The sequence below is a fragment of the Hoplias malabaricus genome, chromosome 5, assembly GCF_029633855.1.
Source record: "Hoplias malabaricus isolate fHopMal1 chromosome 5, fHopMal1.hap1, whole genome shotgun sequence".
In the NCBI taxonomy this organism is placed as follows: domain Eukaryota; kingdom Metazoa; phylum Chordata; class Actinopteri; order Characiformes; family Erythrinidae; genus Hoplias; species Hoplias malabaricus.
This window is the reverse complement of record NC_089804.1, coordinates 41,468,364-41,491,509: the sequence shown is the minus strand read 5'-3', so window position 1 is coordinate 41,491,509 and position 23,146 is coordinate 41,468,364. Positions and strand designations below refer to the sequence as shown.

Below are 23,146 nucleotides of genomic sequence, written 5' to 3'. Positions count from 1 at the left end.
TAAAGCTGTTTTAGGGTCACGGATTAGAAATTACACATTTGCAAACTTTGCAGAATCAAAATAATTAAAAGATGCATAATATGTCCAAATATTTATAGACAGCACTTCACATTTGTGAGTACTGCTACTTTACGTTTTTTATTTGTCAGCAGCACAAATAGCTTGTATACACTCCCTAGAGAAGCATGACTTTAAAGTCACTATACCAATTGCCAAGCATCAGCTAGAGGAGAATAAAGCCCCCAGCACTGCGCGGTGGAACTGTGTTCTAAAGCCTTCCCAGAAGAGTAGAGGCTATTACTCCTGATTTCAGTGGGAAAAAAAAAAACACTGTGTACATCAAGCAGCTTTAAAGTATCAGCTTCTTCCACAGGACTTCCATCCCATACATAAAAACATGTTGGGTTATCTCTCTCTCTCTCTCTCTCTCACTATCACTATCTCTCTCTCTCTCTCTCTCTCTCTCTCTCTCTCTCTCTCTCTCTCTCTCTCTCTCTCTCTCTCTCTCTCCTCTCACGTAAAGTGAAAATGTCTCCAAACTCGGGAGATGGCTAACTGCATTAGCAACAGTGCTACAAAACAAAACACTAAACTAAGCACCCATATAAAATCAATAAAAACTTACAGATAGGTTCAACTTCAGCCACCAACAACCAACAGTCGTTATTTTCCTCAAACATACTGTTCCACCTTAAAAGAATCGGAGCTTTTGAAAGTAAACAAACCAGAGAGAACAGTGTTTCCCCACAATCTTTCAGATGGTTTGCTCTTGAAACGCAGGCTGTGAAGGACAGGTCTACCACTGACCTTCAGGGAGAGTGTGTGTGTATGAGAGAGAGAGAGAGAGAGAGAGAGAGAGAGAGAGAGAGAGTGAGAGTGTGTTTTAGGCCTGTGGCTGAGCTCTCCTCCATCTTGACAGATGTAATGGTGCAGAGATTTCAAGCTGCTAGTGCAAATACTGACATGCTACTGTAGGTACCGTCACATCCCACTGCACTGTAGCAGAACTTCTCTCTTCTCACCTCACTGTATTTCTAGGCTCGTTGGACCGGTAAAGGAACAATGGTAGACCTTGCATCATATCTTTGACAATTTATTTATTTATTTAGGAATTGTTTCCAATTTCCCCCAAGTTCACAAACTCTCTCCCTATCACACAGTGCTAACCAGCCTGGAGACTGAAGGTTTAGCACATCCTTTTTATTAATATACTCTCCAACACAACAGGAGTATAATTATTGCCAAAGTATGTCAGCTAAGAGAAGTCCCCATTAATTTGCATCATGTGGGGGATAGAGAGAGCCATTCTGCTCGCCCAGCAACTGAGGCTGATTATGCTGACCCAGGAGTGGATGAGGCATCTCCAGGAATACAACTTTTGATGTTGATGCCTAAATCAAATACAGAGTATGTATGTATTCTAGCATATTTTTGACTCAAGAAAATGTTAAGAAAAAGTTATCTATTTAAAGTTTGCATTTTGTTCTCCCAATTAAGACAAAATACAAAATAATATTGCAAAATGACAATTTATATTAGTAAAATAATGTTCATTGTTTATTTCAGGTATGCGCTAATTAGCCAACACATTACAGTTAACTTATTTCTACATTTTTCGTCCATTTAATTAAGTCAATTGACCATATAGAAGCGCTTCTAGTAGTTCTGTAGTTAGGATTTCGTTTTTCTGTACCTCTGTATACATTGCTTACCCATTTACCCCTGTACTTCAGTGGTCAGGACCCCCACCAATTCACAAGGGAGCAGGTATTATTTGAGTTGTGGGCTGTTCTTTGCGCTGCAGTGACACTGAAGTGGTGGTGGTGTGTTATATGGTGCTGCACTGGTACAAGTGGATCAGATACAACAGTCAGAGTCAGAAACAGTACGTCATCTGTCGCTGCACAGTGTGTGTCAGTCATCCTCTAGTCCTTCATCAGTGACACAGGACGGATGGATGTTTTTGCTCGGTGGACTATAAGGGGTTTCCAGCAGCACTGATTATGGGAGATGTAAGGCTGTGATAATGTCCTTTCTTTGTGACTGCTGCACTGAATAGTAGTGGAGGGATCTAGATTTAGTGGTGTACCATGTAGTTTAACCTTATAGTAAAGGCAGTGTCTAGAGGTGTGAGCAGGACACAGTCTCATGGGAAAGCTTGCCTCAGCTGAAAATGTAGGTCAGCTGAAATCTCCACACGTGTCCTACATTCTCTCATTTGCTTATATTGTCATAATGTATATATCTCTATGTGCAATACAGAGAATTAGTAATAATTTTTCATACATAGAACTGTTAGTTCTAACATTTGAAACACATTTGGGGTTTAGTCAGTCTGTTGTATTACGTGGTGGTGTGTGTTGTGCTGGACTGAGAACAGTCCACCGAGCAAAAACATCCAGCCGACAGCGTCCTGTGTCACTGATGGAGGACTAGAGGACGACCGACACACACTGTGCAGCGACAGATGAGCTACTGTCTCTGACTCTACAAGGTGGACCAACGAGGGAGGAGTGTCTCACAGAGTGGACAGAGAGTGGACACAGGGTTTAAAAACTCCAGTAAACACTGCTGTGTCTGATCCACTCTACACCAGCACAACACAGGTATTTTTGTTGACTTTGATATTTTGTAATAATACAAGCAGATGCTTGGACACAGGTGGTTTTTTTTCTTTCCTAATGCACTACAGATGTATATTCAGTTGTAAAATGTATATACTGATTGATTTTTAGAACTGTGATGTACTTTAAGTGTACTCTATGTGATAGTATTATGTAGAAAAGTACAAGCATTGGATCGGGACTCAGATGATCAGTATTAAAAGACTCGGATCGACTCGGACTTAAAAATGATAGTTCTACAAAGGTTCTTTAGTAAAGAAAATGGTTCTATATAGCACCCTCTCCATCAATCTGAAGAACGCATTTATGATGCTGTCACGGCTCACGGGGCAGACTGATGGAGGCGGACGCACTTGCTAAACACGATGAGTTTAATGTAACAAAACAAAGACAAACTACAAAGACCAAGAAACAACAAGACTAGGATATAAAACTACTAGGGACAGGAGATAAACAGAACGACAAAACTACGAAACAAACATGACCTGACTAGAAAACGGGAGGAAAACAACACGACATGACTTAGGACAACGGAGAAATGTTCGAAAAACAGGACAGACACAAGGGAACTTAAATACAAGACACAAACGAGACACACCTGGACAGATAACGAGGGGGACGGGCTAACAAATGACAGACGAGGAGGCGGAACTAAGGCGCAGACTAGAACATAAACAAACATAGCCATGTGCTAAAAGAGCACATGACCGGGGAAAACAGACATGACGAGACGAGGGCCTAACAGATGCAAAGAACCATTTTATTTACTAAAGAACCCTTGTAGAACCTTGATTTTTTTGGTACTATTTGTGCAGTGGAATTGGTCACAAAAAACACATAAGAGAAAATGAACAGAAATGAACTTTTGTCGTTCCAGATTAAAGACGCAGCCAAAGAAGTGCCAGTAAACCAATAAGGAGCTGGGAAGGAGCGGCCAGCCGTTTGTTGTGGAGAGAGATGTGGCCGCAGGGGCAGCGGGCGGCTCTGGCTGTGCTGTCAATCGTCGTGCTGCTGTGGAAGAAGGCGGCTCTCATCGATGTCCCACTGGACCGTGAGTTATATGCACAAAGCCATCACAAACGTAGAAAGTCATAATAGTTTATGGCATAATTAGTTATTGAGGTAATGCAGGGGAAACAAGCTTTAGCTTAATTAATTGTTGAATTGTATTTGTTGATGATTTGTGTGATTTGAATGCTAAATATTAATATGGAGGGGCAGCGCTGTGGAACAGCAGGTAGTGTCTCTGTCACAGCTTCAGGGTCCTGGAGGTTGAGGGTTTAAGTCCCACTCCCGGTGACTGTCCGTGAGGAGTGTGGTGTGTTCTCCCTGTGTCTGCGTGGGTTTCCTCTGGGTGACTGTCTGTGAGGAGTGTGGTGTGTTCTCCCTGTGTCTGCGTGGGTTTCCTCCGGGTGACTGTCTGTGAGGAGTGTGGTGTGTTCTCCCTGTGTCTGCGTGGGTTTCCTCCGGGTGACTGTCTGTGAGGAGTGTGATGTGTTTTCTCTGTGTCTGCGTGGGTTTCCTCCGGGTGACTGTCTGTGAGGAGTGTGGTGTGTTCTCCCTTTGTCTGCGTGGGTTTCCTCCGGGTGACTGTCTGTGAGGAATGTGGTGTTTTCTCTCTGTGTCTGCGTGGGTTTCCTCCGGATGACTGTCTGTGAGGAGTGTGGTGTGTTCTCCCTGTGTCTGCGTGGGTTTCCTCCGGGTGACTGTGAGGAGTGTGGTGTGTTCTCCCTGTGTCTGCGTGGGTTTCCTCCGGATGACTGTCTGTGAGGAGTGTGGTGTGTTCTCCCTGTGTCTGTGTGGGTTTCCTCCGGGTGACTGTGAGGAGTGTGGTGTGTTCTCCCTGTGTCTGCGTGGGTTTCCTCCGGGTGACTGTCTGTGAGGAGTGTGGTGTATTCTCCCTGTGTCTGCGTGGATTTCCTCCGGGTGACTGTCTGTGAGGAGTGTGGTGTGTTCTCCCTGTGTCTGCGTGGGTTTCCTCCGGGTGACTGTCTGTGAGGAGTGTGGTGTGTTCTCCCTGTGTCTGCGTGGGTTTCATCCGGGTGACTGTGAGGAGTATGGTGTGTTCTCCCTGTGTCTGTGTGGGTTTCCTCCGGGTGACTGTCTGTGAGGAGTGTGGTGTGTGCTCCGGTTTCCTCCCACAGTCCAAAAACACATGTTGGTAGGTGGATTGGATACTCAAAAGTGTCCGTAGGTTTGAGTGTGTGTCGCCCTGTGAAGAACTGGTACCCCCTCTAGAGTGTGTTCCTGCCTCATGATTCCGGGTAGGCTCTGGACCCACCGCCGCCCTGAACTGGATAAGGGCTACAGACAATGAATGAATTAATAAATGTTAACATGGAGGGATTTTAAGCACCTTAAGCACATTATAGAGAAAAATAATAATCCATTTTCAGATGCAGCTTACACTAGGAGAGGGCAGAGCATCCCACACCACCCTCTCCTCTTTTGCACACACACACACCTCACACTCAATTCAAGCCACTTCAGGACACCAGTGTGAATTACGTATTAGCCATGCTTCCGTCATTGAGTCCTCATGGTTTCTGTCATCTTTTGTTATTATTTCACACCTCCCAGAGAAGCTGTGATTTCTTCACATTGTATATTGTCAGGTTAGAGTCCATTGGGAAATAGTCTATTAGACTTTCTTGTAAAACTGCTGTGCTTTTCTACAATACAAAGACGTGAGATTCTGCATAGAGACTAACAGAGCAGCACAATATATGTTTGGTAAATATCTCTCATATATGACAGGGGTTTCCCAAGGGAATAATCACCCTGTGGTTTGAATGTCCTCATTTGAGTATTCACTGGCTCTGCTCCCATCTTCCTCAATAGACTCCTAAAACCATATGTTAGCGCCCGCCCTCTCCGTTCCTCAAAGGAGCGCCAACTAACATGGCCAACCCCCCGTACAGGTCAGTCGAGGCTATTCTCATCTCTGGTACCACGCTGGTGGAATGAGCTTCCAAGCACTATCAGAGCAACAGAAACCCTCTCCGCATTCAAGAAATCCTTGAAAACCCAGCTCTTCCGAGAGTATCTTTCTATCTAAAGTCTTTCTTTAATGCACTTATTACTTCCTGCATATTGCACTCAGTGTAAGGTCATTTGTATAAATCTTGCTGTAGTTCGAATGTTAGATCCTCTTTTGTAAGTCGCTTTGGATAAAAGCGTCTGCCAAATGCATAAATGTAAACGTAAATGATACCATCACATGAACGAGGAGCTCTAGCCATTGGCTGGAGCTGGAAATGAGTAAATTGGGGAGAATATTGGAGCAAAATTTATTTGAATTTCTGTTGGATTACTGTAACAATCTTAATGCAAATTCAGACAAATATTAAGATACACAGAAGATTACTAAACAACTTTTTTGGCATAATTTAATGAATGTTTATAAATCATTCAAACAAATCTGTGCAGTGTACTTTTTATGCAAAATGGACAGGAATCAAATGCCTCATAAGCTACGTCACCAGGAGTTATTACACAAATTTGTTCTGAATCTGCTCCTTGGTGCTTTGGACATTGTTTTACGAATGTCTCAGTAAGTGTTTAGCTCTGAAGTGACATAGCTTGTACTATTTGGGTACTTTTTGATTGTAAAATCTTAGATGACAAACATAGGTTCACTGTTTTTTAAATAATTAACAGACACAGTTTTTTAAATGTAGCCACTACCACTGTAATAAAGCATCAATAATATTCTCTGTCTAGCTCTATTATATTATATTATATATATATATATATATATATATATATATATATATATATATATATATTATATTATATATCTTTATTAGTAAACGTAATATTTCTGCTGCTTTTATACAGCACTTCCTGCTTTATCACCAATCCATTTCAAGAGAAAAGAAGAGCACACCCCATTTCTCAGCCTTCTCCAGAGATTTCAACAAAGAAAAAAAAGATAAAGCGTCTCCCTTCTGCTGTTTTTTTTTTTCTTTTTTTCACTGCCCTCACTTTCTATTCATGGCTCAACAATAGTGATGCAGGTTTCACACTGGCCCCTTATGAAAAATGATTTGAGAGCATCGCGAGCCCCCACACTTTGGAGGGGTGTCCTCACCACTCTGAACAATGAGGGCAGATTCGTTCTGAGCAAAGACCAGCAGCACCTCCTAGTCCTCTCTGTCCTCTCCATCGCCTTCATTTCTTTGTCTTTAGTGTCTTACACCTCTATTGATCTCTGCCGAAGAAGATGATTGGGTCACAGCTCTCCCATCTGAGAAAAAGCATAATAGCTAATGACCTCTTGACCCTTTAAAATGGATTCAGTAACATCTGCTTTCAGAAGATATTTTGTTGTGCTCAATATTGCTTTTAAGGTTTATTATGGGATGTCAGCTTTTGTTTAGTGTTCTGTATTGTAGTGTATATAATATAATGTCACATATTGCTTTTAAGACAAATGATTGACATGATATTATCATATCACACACATCGTGATACGTTTTCACATTGCAATAGAGGTACAATGAGATTTGCAAACGAAACGTAGCGTAGGATCAAACTGACAACCAAAGATTTAGTGCCGTTTTCCAGAACTAATAAATAATTAGTGGTTTTATTTACATTGCTACATTGTTCAAATACAATTTACATGTTAAAATATAATAACTATTTATAAATATATAACTAAAGTATGCCTATTTATATAGTTTTGTGTGTGTGTGTGTGTGTGTGTGTGTGAGAGAGAGAGAGAGAGAGAGAGAGAGAGAGAGGAGAGAGAGAGAGAGAACAAGAGAGAGAGAGGAGAGAGAAAAAGAGAGAGAGAAGAGAGAGAGAGAGGAGACAGAGAGGAGAGAGACAGAGAGAGAAGAGAGAGAGTGAGAGAAGCGAGAGAGAGGAGACAGAGAGGAGAGAGAGAGATTACAAAACTGGAATAGCTTAGGTCTAGTATCTTAAACTTATTTTACAAATCATTTGACACAAGCAACAGATTCTAAAGTTTGAACTTCAATGCAGTATTAGCCCCAATAAAGCACAGGTAACGATAATGCCATGAAAACAACTAATTAGCCATGTAATTTATGCTGTTACGAATTGTTGTTGTTCGCTTCCTGAATAACTGATCTAAAATGAAGACTATTTTATAACAATAACTGAAATCTTTTGCCTTTGTCTTTTTTTTTTATTCTATTGAGGTTTTCTTTGGATTTTCAGTTTCAGTAACTGATCCTTCGATTATATTTTTTCTCTCATTTGAAGCGTCATTTCCCTGGAACTGAGTGGTTACTTATTAGCATCCAGCCCTTTGTAATTTACCCACAGCGCCCTTCCTTTCCTTTATTGACAAGCCCACTATTGATGAAGATTGCCATCGTCTTGCAGCTGACCTTGGCTTTTACATCCCTCTCTTTCTGTTTTCCCCCCTGATGCCTCTGATCCCCTGAGAGTTTGGACGTAGGCAGTGATTGAAATATGATTATAAATAGCTAGTGCCAGAAGGGCATCTGTCGCAACATTACTATTAAAATGACACTATAGACACATAAAGGCCCTTGATGAAGTCCTCTCTGGAGCAGTGGCCTTTAAATAAAGGTCATTTCTTTTAATTAAGGCATCACAATAGAACGCCAGATTTCATTCCTCAGAATCATATATCACAATGATTACAGTTATTATGCAGTAGGCCAGGCTCCCAACAAGTCTGTCATTTTTAAAAGACAAATGAAGAGCAGTGGTTAAATTAAATGTGGAGTTTGTGAAGTATTAGTGATAGTGATGTATTGTTGTGTAATATGTCATAATAAAGGAGCATGGGGTCATTTTTCACTACATCGCTTATTGTTTTTTATATTACATTTAATATAAAGTGCAACTGGTGGCGCAGCAGGTAGCGTCGCAGTCACACAGCTCCAGGGACCTGGAGGTTGTGGGTTCGATTCCCGCTCCGGGTGACTGTCTGTGAGGAGTGTGGTGTGTTCTCCCCGTGTCTGCGTGGGTTTCCTCTGGGTGAATGTCTGTGAGGAGTGTGGTGTGTTCTCTCTGTGTCTGCATGGGTTTCCTCCGGGTGACTGTCTGTGAGGAGTGTGGTGTGTTCTCTCTGTGTCTGCGTGGGTTTCCTCCGGGTGACTGTCTGTGAGGAGTGTGGTGTGTTCTCCCCGTGTCTGCATGGGTTTCCTCCAGGTGACTGTCTGTGAGGAGTGTGGTGTGTTCTCCCCGTGTCTGCGTGGGTTTCATCCGGGTGCTCCGGTTTCCTCCCACAGTCCAAAAACACGTTGGTAGGTGGATTGGCAACTCAAAAGTGTCCGTAGGTGTGTGTGTGTGTGTGTGTCTGTGTTGCCTTGTGAAGGACTGGCGCCCCCTCCAGGGTGTATTCCCGCCTTGCGCCCAATGATTCCAGGTAGGCTCTAGACCCACTGCGACACTTAACTGGATAAGGGTTACAGATAATGAATGAATTAATGAATGAATAAAGTGCAACTGACATCACGTTGCTTTGAAGCCTCTGAAAATTAGTCGCTCCACAGAGTGGCTCTCCATAGATTTATTACAGAAGCTCTGATGCATCCAGGTTACTAGGTGTCACCTGCTATTCTGATGTAAGTTATGAAACCGTGTGTTTAAGGTGTAACTGGAAAAATGACGGCTTGCTCCTTTATGTCTCTTACTGTTTGTTTGTCTTGACTGTGCAGCTTGTTACACGTTTGTTTAACTAGATTCTTTCCCTTCACTCTTCTCTCTCTGCTCTTCACCACATCTGTAATACATTAACAGGTATGTCCTTTTCTGCCACCGTGTCTTAGCTTGTCTTTTTGTGTATTAGATATCTAATATTATATTTAATACTTGAAGAAACCTGTATTCCTCATATTAATACGTGCTGAAATGTGTCTGATGATGTAAATGAGTCATAATGATAGCTGAATATCCTTGTAGTCTAATTTAATCATGTCTGTTGTTGTTTTACTAAAACTTAAAGGGTCCACAAAACTTAGTTTTGTTACTTAAATGTTTCTCTCCGCCCCTTTCACCATTGCATCTTCTCTTTCCCTTCATTCTGGCTCCCCCTCCTCTGGAACTAACAGCACGGATCCAACAGGACTGTAAGTGCTTCATTAACATGGATTAACTTGTTCAGTTAAACAGGGCCTTGTTCTTTTTAAGCTTTAAGCTGAGGTTATCAGATCTCAAATCCAAACCATTCATTCATTGCTGTGTTTGGACACTCTCCCAGTTCCTCTACAGCACTGAGTTAATGCTGTGTGCTGGAGATTAAGAGTCATACTGTAGATGTGCTCCCCATGTGCCAAGTCTGCAGGTTTCCAAACAGAGGCAACATGGAGAACTGACTGTAACGGTAGTATTTAACACATAGATTTCAAGGGATACACGGCATGTGCAAAGGTTTGTAGACGAACCTTAAAAAATGAATGGATTTGGTTACTTTAACATGCACCCACTGTGGACTCTTATATTCTACTGGAGGTTCAGCGTGTGTAATATCTATAACAAAGCATGAAATGCAGTGAGATTCTCTGGAGCAGCGGCATCACAGACAGAAGGTCACTAGGCTTAATACAAAGCATAGACTTGTAGGGTATCAACCCCCCAGCACTGGACTGTGAAATAGCTCAACTTCATTCTCTGGAGTGATGGAACATATCCAAGTTTAATCATCCAAAATCAGTACATGGCCTCATTAATATACTTGTAGCTGATAGTCATCAAAACTTCACAGCAATGTACAGACTTTCCAAAAAAACAGACAGTTATTGGGGACAAACATCCTATTAATACCCTTCATTAACAGAAATATTAAACACAAAGTTGTCCATAGCCTGTGTTAGTGTGGGGTTTGCTGCATTATTCAAGTGAAATAACACAGTTCCACAATTCAGTTTAAATGATTAATTATTCAAATTAATGACAAATGTATATTACCTATTTACACCATGTTGTTTATGTTGATGTCATCAAATGACAAAAACATAAAATGTAATATTAAATTAAAAAGTTAAAAAATCATATTATCCACAAAAATACAATATACACAAACAGTTTCATCAAACACCAACTTGTCTCCTCTACTCAAAAAATCAAACAAAGAAAAAGTATTAATTGCAGACAGCTGCTAAAGATTAATCTATGCAGCAGTTCAAGAAAAAATGGGGGGCATTTCATTAAAACAATTAAAATAAGAATCTGTGGTTTGTTAATTGTCTTTATTTTATTTTAATCTTAATTTAAAAATAAAATCTGACTCCTGCAGACACTGTTACACCTCACACTATAAGCAGGTGAATATAAACCATATAAAATGAGCAATGTTATCAATAGTCGTGTATTTTCAGTTAGACTGAGCTTTCTGAAATGTTATAACACTGTCACTCATTTTAAAAAAGGAAGAACATGCTCAGCATTAATAATATTTGGTCTGTACTTTTATAAACAGTATAACATTTGTAAGTTCATTTGAGATTTCCGAACTCAAAGTGGGTTAAAGCAAAAGTGTAAATGACACAGGCCTTTCATTTGCTCAGTGCTATTTAGCGTGGTATTTTTTAGCTATTAGCATCTTAGCCCCAGTACGAAACAAATAAAAAAAACACTTGTCATGAAGACATCAAACATGTCTTAGCTGACTGAATACACATGAGATAAAATGGATAAATTAGGTTTTTTACTAATCTGTCACTTTAGAAACGCTCTATCGATCCGTAGATATCTGAGATATATTTTCTCTCCTTCCCCTTCAGTAAAACAGCCCCCAACTATTGTCAAACAGTCTGTGAAGGACTACATTGTGGATCCGAGAGATAACATCATCATTGAGTGTGAGGCCAAGGGGAACCCCGTGCCAAGGTAAGGACACACAATGCCCTTTATTTCTCTCTCTCTCTCTCTCTCTCTCTCTCTCTCTCTCTCTCTCTCTCTCATTAAAACTGACAGCCATTAGCACTTTGCTAGGTGGCATTCCATGCCCCAGCCTGACAGGGGGCACTGCCAGTTTTGCCCACTTCCTCCCCCTTGCTGTTTCCACAGAGAGGTGGACACTGGGCATCGGGCAGTAAGCTCTGGTCCCATCGAGTCCCATCCATTTCCAAGCTTACGTAAAAGCAGGCCCGGGCAGCTGAACACAGTGCTCCCATTCAGACAGGCTGTTTGTTTGTATGCCCACCGGGCTTTATATAACCTGCCACTAGCCAAGCCTTAGGAGAACTACTGTGCTACACTTATGTACGCAGTGAGTCATTCACTGAAGTGAAACTCGCAATCAGAACCGGTCCAGTCAGAACAGAGAAACATAAATTTTATGAGGTTTATGCTCAAAAATGAATTATAGACCAGTAATATACATTTAAACTGCTCAATTATGTTTCTAAACATACCAGGTTTTGGTGGAGGCGGAATGGGAAGTTCTTTAACGCAGAGAAGGACCACAGAGTGTCCATGCGAAAGCGCTCCGGCACATTGGACATCAGCTTCAGAAGTGGCGGGAAACCCGAGGAATTTGAAGGAGAATACCAGTGTTTTGCTTTGAATGACTTTGGCACTGCGATATCCAACAAAATACTGCTACGAGTATCCAGTGAGTAGCCATGAGTTTTGTTTTTTAAACCATGTAGCACAACTGGGAGGCATCATCACATACAACATCATGGTATTACTTTTCAGCTTCTGCAATAGACTAAAATTAATATTATGCCCCGTCACATAACCTCAAGTGATCTATTGTTTTCATGCAATATATATTTTAATTTCCACTCTAACACATTGAAAATGGATATAAACCCAGATGTGGCTATGTCATGTGTCCCTCAGAGTCCCCACTGTGGCCTAAGGAAGTGCTGGAGCCTGTGGTGGTCAGTGAGGGGTCTCCGCTCGTCCTACCCTGCAACCCACCTCCTGGCCTGCCCCCTCCTAACACCTTCTGGATGGACAGCAGTGAGTCCTCAGTCTCCCTGATGATGTGTGCGAGAGGTTTTTGGTGTGTGTGCGTCCTCTTTCACACATGAACTCCAGAGAATTTGTAGGGAAAATCAAGAGTATCAGGTCCAGAGATGTCCCGGAGTTGTCTTTCACACATACAGCGCACAGTGGGAGACGTGCTTTAGGCATGAAGCTGCATGCAGGAGAAACTCCGGTCTCACATGTGCTGACACTGACTTTACCAGGAGTCTTTACTTGGGCATTACCTTGATAAAGTCCAGGATGAATGTTGCGTGAGGTTGCATTCACACATACAGCACCTCTGGGAAAACTCTGGAACATTTCTGGATTAGAGTGCATGTGTGAAAGGGGCGTTGTGTGTGTGTGTGTGTGTGTGTGAGACGGTGTGGTGTATTATAATCTTTTTCAGTTTCAGCTTTTGTTGGTCAATTTCTGGTAAATCGTTTTTTTGTTTCTGCATCTCTGTAGCATTCTGTCTCTCTTTATTAGTCAAGATGTTGTTATCTCTTTGCCTCTCTGTTTCTCTCCATCACAGACCCACCATGTCCTCAGGATAGCTGTTTTATTGCTGAGCTAGGGTGTGTGTATGTGTTTGTGTGCATATGTGTGTGAATATGTATGTGTGAATGTGCAGTGGTTTGCAAAAATCTGAGAGGGCAGAACCAAAACCTCTGAGACATGTTATCAGTACCAAAGTCAGGACTTACACATGCTCAGTTAATTTCATTCACAAACACTACTGGGGAAAACCTGCATTGTGAAACGTTAATCTAAATGAGCTAATAAATGGAACTGATTTATCGTTGCTTGGCCCACGAGTGCTGAATGTTCTTAGGTCAGAGAAGCTTTGCAAAGTGTTGGCGTGAAACAATGAAACATTTTTTAAGGTCGTTTTTAAGATTCAGTTGGTATTTATTTTGTGTGCGTGTGAAAGATCAAAGCTAGGACAGATGCAGTTTTATTTTGGCGTGTAATCAAGTCCTTTGTTTTAACAATATTAAGATGGAAAGTCAAATATGTAGCTAATAAAAACTATAACCTAAACTCATTCAGTTAAGAAGTACTTTTGCTAACACTGTGTAAATATTTTCTTACTATATACCATTTATTAGTGTTGAATGATGTGTAATTGCAGTACAAACCCATGATTTCTATATCATAACTCACTCTATCCATGTGGTCCTTAGAAAAGAGCTGTGTTTGATACAAGGGTCCTACGATGTACATTGATAATATTATGGTAGATGGATAGATGACAAAAATATAAATAAATTCCGAACATCCTTAATGAATGTCAATGTGACGACTCCTTTCTGTATTTTTTTCCTTCTACATGAACAAACAAGCTGTTATAGGCTTAGCCTGACTCACTGAGATGATAAACACAATTAGCCATTGGCATCAACATCAGACACAGAGGAACTTTGTCACTCTTAATGACCACCGGCTCACTCAGCTGCATCTCACACTCATTCCTCGGGATGCACTATATACCCATTACAGTTCACACTATTTTAGCTGCTAAGCTTTCAGTAGCCCATAGGCCTTTATTTATAATGTTTCATATATTACACTTTAAATCAGTCTTGTGTAAATGATTCCAATGAAAACGTTAGCATAAGAATGCTAAGCACATTATAAGCCACTTTATTTTGCTCTGCAGGAAAACGTATGAAGTCAAAATATTACTATTTTGTATGGAATACAATTAGTTTAGGATTTTTTTTGTTTTTTTTTCCCAACAGATATGGCACCCATATTTCAGGACATGCGTGTGTCCATGGGACTAAATGGGGACCTTTATTTCTCAAATGTGTTAGCTAAGGATGCTAGCACTGACTACAGCTGCAATGCCCGCTTTCTTTTCACACACACCATCCAGCAGAAGAACCCCTTCACCCTAAAAGTTATGACAAGTGAGTAAGCAATGATCGATGTGTGTGTGTGTGTATTAGTCAAGTGCAAAAAATATGTGACCTTCTACCACAGAATCAACACTGAAAAATATGGAGTATGATGTGTCCCCCTTGTGGTCATGTCAATGTATTACAATAAACCATTGGGAAAGGATTGGAAATATATATGTGCCATCTACATCTCTTCTACTTGAAATCTGTACTTCAAAAAAAAAAAAAAAAAAAAAAGGAAATAATCTTTAGAAGTATTAAGCGTGAGCCTAAAATATGGGGAATATATAATTATTAGATAGCATCAGTATGTTATTGCATTATTGAGAATGTGATGAGGCTGTTTATTGCCTCCTTTTGTGCTTACTTCACTCATGGTTTTACAATGAAAGCCATAATCACAGGCAGGAATACGGTATTGATTCTATTGAACATTACCTCACAAGAACCAACCCCCACTTACCAACAGCTGTTAGGGATTTTGTTTCTTTTTTAGAGAAGACCAGGCCTCTCATTACAGGGGTTGTATGTAAAAAATGATTTACATACTTTTACAGTAAAAATTAATTTTTTTAATCTCTCATTAGAATGAGGTAGTGTGAGACTGAGTGGTGCCTATTCAGTAAACATTTAGCCGTTGATTCAGCATTGAAATAACGTAATGACTGCTGTCTAATCAACGTTTTCTTAAGGTTGAAAATGAAAGTTGAAAAGACGTCCAAACACAGACATTGAAAAGACGACTATTAGACGTATTTTGGACGTCCATTGACGTTATCGATTGGTCACCACTTAACTAACTTATTAAGATGGAATTTGGACGTCCATTGATGTTTAAAATATGTCCTTGACGGACAGACTACTTTTAGACCTATTTTGAACGTCCAGGGATGTTCCTTGTTTACTGGGTAGTCCCCTCTGTTTATATCTTAGCATTTAATATATGACACTGTGATGGTGATGACACTTTCTCTATGTATAAATTTGTAGACACTTCTTTTCAAGTACTGTTAGTGTTTTCTCTTTTTATTTGGCACTGACTCCTCCTAAATAAGCATCTCTTTTGGGGAGATGTTTTGGTGATTTGAATTTGACAGAATTTGTTGTGGGAGGTTGATTCTAAACAAAATTCAGTAGTGTATTAACAGTTTTTGAACCCTTTCAAGAACTAAAGAGTTTTCATTACCTCTGCATGGGTCTGACTTCATATAATTCCTAAAACTACATAATGCAAAGCCTATTAAACAGATTAAATGAATATATTTTAATTACTTATATGTATCCAAGTCTGATATTCATGGACTGATTGAAAAATGGTTAATGTCTGAATGATAACAAGGCGCATAAAATAATTTACACCTTATTCCATCTGTGAAACATGGTGGTGGTAGTGTAATGGTCTGGCTCTGTTTTTTTCTGCCTGTGTTGTTCTGTTCTGTTCTGTTGTTCTAGAACCGCTTTCATTGATCTGAATAATATCAGCAAATTCTAAATGAAATTTTCAAAACATCTGTTTGTGAAATGGATCTTGAGAACGGGTCAGAACTGACCCTAAGCACACAGCTCATTCTCCCAAAGAGTGATCAAAGAACAGTAACGTTATATAACAATATATATGTCCAGAAGGAACAGAAGTGAGCAGTTCATGTGAGGAGACCCACCGACACACGATTTGAAAAACAGAACACTTTAAAAGCGTCACAAACTTTCAAGCCCCTCTGTATTTTTGCTGCTTTGCTCATATTCTGCATGTTGTTGATGTAACTGTGTCCACAGAGGAGCCTTATAATGACACACACTCTTCTCTGAATGACACTGACCTGTACGAGGGTGAGTCCCTATGGCCTCAGCAGTTCTTCTCCCCCTCCTCCAGGCAGTTGTATTGTCAGTTTCCAGTCTCTAACAGGACTAGCACTTGTGCTTCTAACCACTTACCTAAAGGAACATAGAAACACTCTGGTTATTTTGGTTACCGTGAATTGTTGGGTTAAAAAAGCCTTTCTAGACTTTATGAGCAGCTGTCAGGGCAAACCAGCCCCGGGGGTTCCAGACCATCATCTTCAGAGAGAAACTCTCCACCAGAAGCACCCTGCGGATCCCCTATTCAGCAAGAAGCAGCGCCATTGTGCTGATGGAGACATGTCATATGGTTGTGGAACATGTGTTCCTGGCACTTCCATGGGCTAATCCTCCAGGCCTGCTCTACCCTCTCTATGTAACTAACAATAGGCCTTGTCCCTCTGTTCACTGGCTATGCAAATAGCCCTGGGCAATGCTAATTTCACTGCTACATGAGTGTGTGTACAGCACAAAAGGCACTAACTCTGATGTTACTCACGATAACAGGGAAGTGAGTCTGTAACTAACCCATGTGTAATCAGACCTAATTATTTTAATCTAACCATTCCAGTGTTATTTGATCTTTTGCAGTGTATATCCGCTGTAAGTATACATTATTTAATGCTAAATAGTGGTGTATAGCTTTATTTTATCAAGTTCATATCTAACTCTGTATTGATGCTCTGTGCATATTTAGTTTAATAAACTAGTCTTTTCTCCTCCACAGCTCGCAGAATTCCTGAAACTGCACCTAGTTTTCTCTCTCCCTCTGGACTGCAAAGCTCTGAGATGGTGCTTCGTGGAGAAGAGCTTCTTCTGGAGTGTATCGCTGCGGGAGTGTGAGTTACTCAGGAGTAAAGCGTGCAACAATTTTAAAACTTGGAATTAATATTCATGTTAATATCATTCAAATTTGGACTCAGGGCTATATTATATTTTCTTTTTCTGGTGCAGATGTTGAAATCTTAAGTTAACTTAAGACAAGTAGTCTATAAAACATGAGTACTTCACTTAAGATGAGTATTTAAAAGGAAACTTTAAGTGAAGTACACAGCTACATCACACAAAACGAATGGTTGCTGTTTCAGAGTAAATCTGCTGGAGATGGTAGTGATACTCATAGATATTAATCTGCAGTCTTTGATAATTACTCACATAGCATTTAATTTAAACTTCACCATATTCCAGGCATTTTTGGAACAACAGAAGTTTTTAAATGTTAAAAAATAAATATTAAAATGATCTTTTTTCTCAAGTTGCCCTAGAGTTAGTTGTTGATTCTTACAACAAAAAAGCTTCGTTCATAAATGAAATGATCTGCAGCACTATACGCTTTAAACACATTTAAAGTGTCATTTTTTCCTAAAGATTGATTGAATATATTTAATAAAAAAGTCACATTACACACACTATAAATAATCAAGGATTAAAAGACAGTAAAGTTTATTTCTGTTGTGCTCCTCTTCACATACAGCACACAAACTGAAGATCAGGATTTACATATCACATTAAATATAGTACATTTATAATAGGAGTACAGAGAATTAGTTATGAATAAAAATGCACATTTTGCAGCCCAACTCCCGGCATCAAGTGGTTTAAGAAAGGAGGAGATCTTCCAGAGAGGAAGGTGAAGTTTGAGAAGTTCAATAAAACCCTTCGCATTGTGTCAGTGTCGGAGGAAGATTCCGGAGAGTACGTCTGCATGGCCAGCAATAAGATCGGCAGCATTCGCCACTCCATCTCCGTTCAGGTCAAAGGTTAGTCCTGAAGCAGATGTATCTATGTCATGTTTTGGTTATTCAGACTTTTGTGGTACATGTAAAACGTCTTTTATTTCAGCTTTGCAAATAAAAAATAGAGAAAACATTAAAATACTATATGAAATATGGGAGCATGCTTTTCCATGGCAATGAACACCCACCCACACACACTAATGCACTAGAGGCAGTGAGAACACATACACCCAGAACAACGGGCAGCCACCTCGGGACACCGGGAGCAGTAGTGGGTTAGGTGCTTTGCTAAAGGGTACCTCAGCTGTAGATGATGAGCGAGGAGACTCCCCTACCCACAGTTTCCTGGTCAAAGGCATCCAGCCAGTGACCTTCTAGTCCCAAGTCCACTCCACTGCGCTTCAGAGGCCATGGCTGCCCTCAAAAATAGATATTTTATGGCATTTAGTCATGAGAGTTTAAGTGAGGTCAAGTACTGACATGGGAGGCTTAGTTTCGGATCACGCCACAGAGGGCTGTTCCATGGTGCATCCATGGGTCATGGATGTACACGGTGTCTAACCGATTGGTCTTATGCTGGATACCTGTGAGCCAGTGACATTCATAAGTGAGATGTCGTACCCATGAAAATACAAGCTGTGTCCATGCATCTTTATCATTGTATTGTGTTTAATTCTGTATTCTTACCACTATAGGTTTTTATGGTTGATTTCTGCTGTAGTGGATATATGAACTTGTTTATGAAGAGTTTTTTGGCGCACTGTGTGTGAACCACATATGTACGATGTAATCAAAAGATGTGTTGTGATGTGTCTGGCTTTTCTCAGGCTTTTTCTTTGGTTTCCTTGTCCCACAGCTGCTCCCTATTGGCTCCATAAGCCAACCAACCTTGTGCTTGCCCCAGGTGAGAACGGACAGTTGGTCTGTCTAGCCAGTGGAAACCCCAAGCCCAGCATCGAGTGGCTCATAAATGGAGAACCAATAGAGAGTGAGTGTGCCCCTGGAGTCATCTCAACGTCTCTAACATAACAGAAAACTGCACGACATTCATTCAGGTGTCCAGTGGTCCAGGTTTGTGAATGGCTTTGTCTGTTGTGCGTTTGTAACTGCAGGTTCACTGCCAAACCCAAGCAGGGAGGTGGTCGGTGATGCAATCATCTTCAACTCTGTGCAGATGGGCTCCAGTGCTGTGTACCAGTGCAATGCCTCAAATGAACACGGCTATCTACTGGCCAATGCTTTCGTCAGCATTCTGGGTAAAATAAATAAATAAAAGTGCAAATGAAATGCACTGTGCATTCATTTTAAACAGTGATCTTACATCTTACGTAATCTCACGAGATCTACCTCATAATGAAATACAAAATAAAGACATTGACCTGAATCAAGGGTTAAAACATTCATATGAAGGGAACATTTTTAAGGCTTTCCATCTGCTGTCTGTTTATTAATCGCGGATCGTCTTAAAATAATGATAATGAAAGCACTCCCACCTATAGAACAAAATATACTCAAATAGTGGGACACAAGCAAAACTAATGTCAAACTGAAACTGAAGTTTAAAAGACAAAATTCACACTTTCCATTAATCTTGCATCACGTAAATATAACAACGTTTGCCCGGTTCTAAAATGTCTTTGGAATAACTGCTTGAGTAACTTCTTTCACTTAAATCCCACAGCTATTTTTTAGAACACTTTTCAGATTTTCAAGTCAAGTTTTAATCCTGATTTTTATCTGTTACAGACATGGCACCCCGGCTGCTCGGCCCCAAGAACCAGCTCATCAAAGTGATCGAGAATCATCCAGCCTTTCTGGACTGCCCTTTCTTTGGCTCACCTTATCCCGATGTGCGCTGGTGAGCTCCATTTTATGATTTATTTGTTTTCTAAAGTCAACTTTCTCCACAATTTTCGTTCTTGGCATTGGCTCTTAGCTTAGACTCTCCTGGTCTCATGATGCTACCAAACTGCACATGAAGGTGAGCATATGCAAGAAATCGGAAGCCAGTTAAGCGTCTTTTAAATCTGCCTCTTAACGTGCTCAGAGGAGAACACTAAAATCCCAGATCTGTTGTTCACTGAAAAACAGTTCTAAGGGTAACGTCTGTTTTGACGGATAGGTTTAAGAATGGAATTGGCATCTCTCTGGATAATGCGAGATACAGGCTGCACAATAACGGCACTCTGGAGATCAAACAGGCTCGGCTTGAAGACGAGGGGACGTACACATTCGTGGCCAATAACATGCTTGGCAAGGCTGAGGATCAGGTTCGCTTGGAAGTCAAGGGTGAGAAATCCTCAGTGCACTATTCTGATCACTAGAGTTTAAATTCCTCAAATCCTTCAACCAATATTCAGTAATTACCGGCATCTGTTTCTCAAATACAGCTTAGAACCATGATAGTGGTTGATATTACAGTCTGCCTTTTCATTTATATATGCCTCTTTCCAGAGCGAACACGAATAATCCAGACCCCAGAACACCTCTCCATCAGTCGTGGAAGCCTGGCTCATTTCACCTGCAAAGTCAAACATGACTCCACCCTCCCCATCACCGTCAGTTGGCACAAAGATGACAAGCTCCTCCATTTTGGTTGGATGTATGAAAATATACATTTCCCACATTGCAGCTCATACAGAATTCTATAAAAGACAGAGACACCCCTCATATATTTCATTTCAAGTCACGTCCAGTACAGTTTTTTTTTTATTTCAGCAACAGCAATAAGCAGAAAACATATTTAAAAATAATCATAAACTATTCTGATCATTTAAAACATTATGTTTTAGTGTGTTCATATTTTGCTGTTATAATAACAAAAGATATCCACTGAGATATTACTTTCACCTGTCTTCAGAAAACACTAGGTGAGAATTTCTGTTTTTTGCTCCTGAGCGCTCCCCCCAACAGCTGCAGAGTGTAATTCACATTTACAGCACAGTACTGAAATCAAGGATGGGGAGAGAGGGGAGTAGTCTCCCACCCTCTTTTAAAAGCTACATAGTACAGTTTCTGCAATCCTGAGCCTGGAGTAGCAGCAACAGAGGTTTTTTTCTCCCTGTTACAAGTCAGTGAATCATCACAATGATATTGAAGTGGTAGTGTTAAGGTGAAAATACCACTTAGTGTTCCTTTAAATGATATTAAAGTCTTGGCTTTGGGGTGGATATTACATAGTTTTGAGAACACCAGCAGCTACTTTGTTTAATTTGCATTTTAACAATAACATTACTACGGACCCCATTGTCCCAAAACTTGGGGCACAGTTCAAATTGTAAATTAAACCAAAATACAATGATGTGCAAATACTTTAAACTCTTTTTTAAATTTGCAATTCTGCATTCTCTGGGCTAAAAAGCAGTGGGAACACCTATACATCCACAGTGCAAAAGCCAGCATCTGTGATGATAAAGGGGTGCATTAGTACACACATCTGTACATCTGTGAAGGCACCGTTAATGCTAAATGATATATACAATCTTTTGCCATCCAGCCATTGCAAGACAATGCCAATCCACATTCTGCATGGATTGCAACAGCACAGAAATATAGTCATAAACATGCCCCAGTCCACATTTTTGGGGAATATGGTGCTAGTATTAAATTCAGTGACACATTGGACTCAAGATAGTGCCATTTACTTCTTATATTCTAATAAATCTTTGAAGCCAGGTTTGGGAAAAGAACATCCTTTTGACATTTACCTTCATTAAGGAGGCAAAATTGTAAATTTCAGTAGTGTTTAATGACACATATGACTGGAAATTAAACAAATGAAGGGTGCTCTTTGATTTTGCACTAATTTAGCACTTACTGTACACCAAGCTCATGTTTTTTTTCCTTTTATTGTGTATTGTTCATTTGTCTTAAAAATAACTGAAAGTATTTGCTGCCTTTAGGTCCAAGTATAAGAAGTTTGAGGATTCAATTTCCATCTCCAACGTTAACAGTGATGATGTGGGAACCTACACATGCACAGTCACAACAGAGTTGGACCAGGATTCGGCCTCTGCTCGCCTTACTCTATTAGGTACACACACGTTTACACATGTTTTATGGGTGTGTATTTTCATGTATACGTAAATACACAGTTGCGTAGAGTAATATGCCTTACATAAATGATGACTCCCATTGCTTATACCTCTCTTACACTTTAACATACTTTTACTGTAGATATCGCCATGTACAACTCAGACATGGCCGATATCCATGTTTTCTATCCAATCGTGTACGAATTTCCCTTTTTTGCATTTCTAACAATATCTGTTTCCTTTTAGTTCATAGATAGTGCTGTAATGTTAAACATGATTTAAAGAGGGGATGTTCACACCAATCCTGAGCCGCTGTTCTAAATCCAGTATTTGTTTCTGCATTCTGCTAATGTCACAGTCACTGAAGTTACATAAACACCAGTTATCACAAAATTACAGAGGAAAGGTGTGTTGTCAGAGATCAAAATGTGCTCAGTGTGGATATTAGTGTTCACCTGTGGGATGGCCACTAGAGCTCCAAAAACTTATTACAGCTCATTTAAATTTTTCACTCCACCGTAAGCACGGCGGGTAACTGCTGCACCAATGATTGCCCAAGTAACATTCTTATCTGCAGAAAAAAAAAACCCATTTAAGAGCTAAGATTAAAGACTACATTTATGGTTTAAAGAGATCAAATGTGAGCTAGTGTCTGTTAGGCTTTGAGTCTATATTTTGACACTTATTCCAGGTGGAGTCAGGGGGATGACAAAGATAAACACTTGCTTTTTCAGTTGAGAAAGAAAACTGGAGCAACATGTTAAATTGCTAGGCAAAGGAGCAGATGCAAAAACAAAAGCTATCTCTTCAGAGTATGTACAGAAATATTGAAGTTAGAAGTAGACAAATCATCAGGGACGGTAATCAAGTCTTAAATCTATATGGTATATTTTTATAAGGAGATTGTTTTTAAAAAAAATAAAATTGGTTTTAATTAATTCCATAATCTTATTATGAAAATAAGATAAGATAATGCAAATTTATCTGCATTATTTATGGAACCAAATTGAAAAATGAACTATTAACAAGCATAGCATAATGTACCTGAATATGCTAAGCTTGTTTTCACATGCTGTGTATGT

The 23,146-nt window shown here is 40.1% G+C and overlaps 1 protein-coding gene across 13 annotated transcripts in view; it reads left to right on the top strand.

The window, feature by feature from the left end:
- nfasca (neurofascin homolog (chicken) a) overlaps nt 1-23,146 on the top strand; it is a 121,530-nt gene that overhangs the window by 61,187 nt on the left and 37,197 nt on the right. For 7 of the 13 annotated variants that reach the window (XR_010802606.1, XR_010802607.1, XM_066670621.1 and 4 more), the window contains exons 3-17: nt 3,502-3,675; nt 9,683-9,700; nt 11,354-11,459; nt 11,990-12,186; nt 12,420-12,542; nt 14,294-14,464; nt 16,232-16,285; nt 17,022-17,133; nt 17,870-18,054; nt 18,887-19,018; nt 19,143-19,286; nt 19,777-19,888; nt 20,153-20,319; nt 20,485-20,632; nt 21,933-22,063. Coding sequence is in view for 11 of the 13 variants with exons in the window: in XM_066670621.1 (XP_066526718.1) it covers nt 3,582-3,675; nt 9,683-9,700; nt 11,354-11,459; nt 11,990-12,186; nt 12,420-12,542; nt 14,294-14,464; nt 16,232-16,285; nt 17,022-17,133; nt 17,870-18,054; nt 18,887-19,018; nt 19,143-19,286; nt 19,777-19,888; nt 20,153-20,319; nt 20,485-20,632; nt 21,933-22,063 (1,894 nt within the window). In the remaining 2 variants the exon portion in view is untranslated. The remainder of the gene's footprint in view (nt 1-3,501; nt 3,676-9,682; nt 9,701-11,353; nt 11,460-11,989; nt 12,187-12,419; nt 12,543-14,293; nt 14,465-16,231; nt 16,286-17,021; nt 17,134-17,869; nt 18,055-18,886; nt 19,019-19,142; nt 19,287-19,776; nt 19,889-20,152; nt 20,320-20,484; nt 20,633-21,932; nt 22,064-23,146) is intronic. The other 6 variants (XM_066670622.1, XM_066670618.1, XM_066670615.1 and 3 more) reach the window with 3 other exon arrangements.